This window comes from Macadamia integrifolia, chromosome 1 (assembly GCF_013358625.1).
Source record: "Macadamia integrifolia cultivar HAES 741 chromosome 1, SCU_Mint_v3, whole genome shotgun sequence".
In the NCBI taxonomy this organism is placed as follows: Eukaryota; Viridiplantae; Streptophyta; class Magnoliopsida; order Proteales; family Proteaceae; genus Macadamia; species Macadamia integrifolia.
In genome coordinates, this window is record NC_056557.1 from 5499870 (window position 1) to 5504241 (window position 4372).

General features: G+C 39.2%; 1 protein-coding gene across 1 annotated transcript; it reads right to left on the reverse strand.

Annotated features, from left to right (window-relative positions):
• Window positions 1-1148: 1148 nt before the first annotated feature.
• LOC122075330 lies at window positions 1149-1846 on the reverse strand. The gene has a single exon (XM_042640326.1). The coding sequence runs from the start codon at window positions 1747-1749 to the stop codon at window positions 1321-1323; it is 429 nt and encodes a 142-aa protein (XP_042496260.1). The 5' UTR covers window positions 1750-1846; the 3' UTR covers window positions 1149-1320.
• Window positions 1847-4372: the final 2526 nt, after the last annotated feature.

The following is a 4372-nucleotide window of genomic DNA, read 5'->3' on the forward strand; positions in this document are numbered from 1 at the left end:
GTGTTACAATAACAGCTATTTAAAAGACCATCCATATAGAGACCAAATTAGATTTTTGGACATGGGAATAAAATAGATCATTGGACAATATTGGATATGGACCAAGGGAATGAAAATAATCATTTTTCAAGTGCTTGGGACCACTAACTGACCAAATGATCAATATTGTTCTTTTTGCATTAATTTAGTGATTCAACACAACCATGTGGCTTACCATGTATTAGTCTTTTCCCTGTTTTTACACCCTTCTACTTTTCTCTTGTACTTTTATTTATTTACCATCATTTTGCGACATGGAAAACTCATCACCTGGTTGAAATTTTACATATAATTAAGATCAATGAGATGAATGAAGACTCCTTTCTTGGTTGGAATTCCATATATGATTCTTTTTTTTTTTTCCCCGCTAACAGTACCATTTGTATCAAAAAGAAGAAAGAAGAGAATTTACAAAAACAAATTAGCAATAGCCAGAAACTCCAGCAACAAAATCTTAGACAAACCGTTGTGATTGCTAGATAGTCCACATATGATTAAGGTCAATGAGATGAACTAGTATAACTAAAATGAGGATATTGATAGATGAGTGGTAAAATTACAAATGAAAAGAAGGGAAAAAGGTATGAAAAATTAGATTAGATATAGGAGTAGCTCCAATGCACTGATAATTTGCCACAACGCCGTTTGAGGTGTCATGAACATGTGCTACGAAGAACTTTGAATGCTCCAATCCAGAGGAGTGATTTGATTCAAATTGAAAAAACTAAAAGTTCCAAAGTAGGCCCAAAACGACTGTAAGAGAAGTGACGAAGAAAGATATGTGTAGCTTAGGACTAGCGAGTGATGAGTGTAGCTTTACATGGAGTTGATTGGAGAATATAGATCTATATAAATGATTCTATTTAGCCAAAGAGAGCCTTAGTTGGGATAAGGCTGAGTTTGAGTTGAAATTAAGGTTAGTGGGACCCACCTGAGGACCAAATTACTTAGCTAATTGTTAGCAGAAATAAAAAATTGATGGACTTCGAAAAAATATTTTATTATTCTTATTTTTCTCAAACCTAAGGAGATTTTGTTGTAACGATGACATCTAATACTTATTTGTATTTTGGAGAGCACAAACCCACAAGAAAGCACAAAATCAAGAGTGAAATCCAACAATAAACAAATATTATTGGGTCATGAAGTAAGGATGCAAGGACACAAAGGCAAATACAAAAGGAACTCAAATACATATAGCTAATAGGGTATGGGAATATGATAAAAGACCTACAGGGAATGATCCTGACTGGTCACTACTGTTTAATTTGCGGCACCATTTTATTGGAGATAAGCCTTCTTTTCCTCTTCATTCATAAAAGAGATGATGGGGAAGGACTTGCCCACCCCCATGGATGACTTGAAGGAGATCTTGTTACCATCAATGTACATTTCCGCTATGGGAACCCACACCATCATCTGCTTAGCCTTGCAACCCGTCATCTTCTTCATCCTCCCTTTCTCCACATATGCCGTGGTCTCGGTGGCATAGCTATTCTTAGTGTTTGTCGCCACATTGAAATGCTCATAGGCAGCCTTGCATTTCCACCACACAAAACCCGTGGCTCTCACCCTCCCGCATTCCACCAGCTCTCCCGCAGGAAGGACACCACTAGGGAATCCAAGTTCTTTCATCAACGCCGCTGAAAATCGCTCACAAGCTTCCTTTTCTCTTACAATTTCAGCCCCTGCTCTCTCATCAGTAGCCATAATGTTGGATCAATTGATTGAGTGGTCAACCCAGCCAAGTGATAGATTGAATGTTAGAAAGAAATGGAGAAACTCTTGCTTTTCAACTGCTTATTGATGTTAAAGAGTTTATGCTGTTTGTGATAAGTAAGAGAACGAAAGGCATCGGTATATATATAGAGAATTAAAACAAGTCTGCTTTCAATTATCTTTGAGTTTTAATAGTATTATATATCTCTGCCCTCGTTCCTCATATTTTGCTCGGTTTCCCATGTCTGGCATCAGCCAATTTTGACCCCCGACATGTTCGAAAGCCAATACCTTCTGGAGGGGGAATTAATATTCTATGAAGGTATGTGTTAATGAGATTATAATAAGAGCTGGCAACTGAGACCCAGTTCACCTTACAGGTATAATTGTTCTATTCTACGCAGAATAAACTGACATCGGCCTCAATTAACGGACATTCACATGAAGGATAACGCGTTGTTTTAAGAAAATTAATATTGTGGCTAACATTTTGGCAAAAAATAGGGCAAGATTTCAAGTATCTCATGCTTGGACTAGATGCCGAAATTTTGTTTCTTTTGAAATTAGTTAAGATGTAGTAAAGACCTAGATATAGGTTTAAGTTTAAGTAACGTGTTAATTTAACTTTTTTTTGATAGTGTTTGCTATGGCATTGTTGAAGGTGGACCTCTTTTCAGGTTGCAATTTTCTTCCTCCCTACAATGGCGATGACGATGGCGATGCCGAAGGTGAAAAATATTGAGAACGTCTTTTATTATATTTGTTCATTCCGTCTAGGTATTCCAAGACATTTAAACCTTCTTTCATATAATATACTTGCTGACTTCCAACCAAGAAAAAAATTAGTTTGTGAGCGAACTGTTGACAATGAATCTTGTCAGCCTAAATAATCTCCCTCCCTGCTAACATATATATATATATATATATATTTTTTTTTTCGGTAGATCCCTGCTAGCATATGGGTCTTAAAACAATCCTTAAGCTCCTGCACTACATAAAATTATATTTTTTTTCCATCTGTACGATGCGGAAGCCCAAATGTCGTCATATTAATCTGAAAATCACTGAATAGTATATTCATGATATTCAGGCATATATGCCCTACAATTTAGTGCAATTCCAACATTGTTTGGCCATCCATCCAACAAACCATAATTTTCTAGGTTTGGCTCTGCATTGGGACTTGGATCATACTATGTCCCGGCCAAACATATGGTAGATATATTCATTAATGATTGGAGTATCGAAAATATTTTCCATTGATACGTTGATCAGCAAAATCTGACGGTCGAAGCATAGTCAATAGCTCTTCCCTTTCTTCATTTAAACACAAACACACGTCAGAGATACTCTTCTCCAATAAAAAGAAAGACAAAAGATAGAAGGAAGAAGAGTGGAAATAAGATAATCGTAAGGTCATCTCCACAATAAAGTAGAAAAGGGATGGCCCATTTCTTTTGGGGGAGGAAGCGGCGAGACTAAGAAGATACACTGGTTTTCGTGGTCTAAATTGATCCAGTCAAAGGAGAATGGTGGCTTAGGCTTGAGGGATCCAGCTATTCATAATCAAGCTCTTTTGTCTAAGGTGGCATGGAAGCTTTTCTCGAATCCCCTTTCTTCTTAGACGAAGTTTATGAACACCATCTATTTCCCTCATTCTAATTTATTAGATGCGAGATTAGGGAGCTCCCCCTCTTGGGCATGGAGAAGTAAGATTGAAGGTAGGAAAGCTCTTGAGAACGACTTGTTATGGAAGATAGGCCATGGCAATCAGATTGATATTTGGAAGGATAGATGGATCCCCTCCCTGCCCGAGTTCAAAATCCAACATGATCCCATTCCCGGGTGCCCCCTTCATCTTGTCTCGGAGTTGATTTGTTCAGAGAACCGACGATGGAAAGATGACCTGCTTGACACTTGGTTCCATCCACAGGGTGGATGCTAAAGCCGTTAGGCTTATTCCGGTACCTCTATTCCCGGCTGAGGATCGTTTGGTTTGGGGGCCAGAAATGGGGTGTTCTCGGTTAAATCCTCTTATCATATGCTCTGCAATATCCATTCCATAATCCTTAGGGAGAAGCCCTCATCTTCTAAGGTGAGTAGCTGGGACTCGAATCCTTCTCCAGTGTGGCGATCAATTTGGAACTGCAACACGCTTCCTAAAATTAAATCCTTTATGTGGCGGGCCTGTGCTTCTGGGTTAGCTACTGGCGAAGGCTTCATGGCCAGAGGTATGAACCTGGAACAACACTGTAATCAGTGTGGTGTGGAATCGGAATCACCTTCACATATCATCCTTAATTGTAACTTCGCAAAGGCAGTTTGGTTCGGCTCTTCTCTTTCTCTAAAGCTTCCTCCATAGGAAGATTTAACGCTGCAGCAATGGATCAGTTCCTGGTCACAGCTGAAGCATCTTGGGAAGAAGGAGGCCAGAAGCGTGATCTCCCAGATGACCTTCATCGCGTGGAATATTTGGTTAGCCCGTAACGAGCTTTTACTTGGCCAAAAATCCATCACTCCGCTTTAAGTTCTGCTCAGGGCTCAAGCTGCCTTTGAGGAATTTTTGGCAGCCCAGTCGACTCCTCAGCAAACCATTAGACCAATGCATTGTACT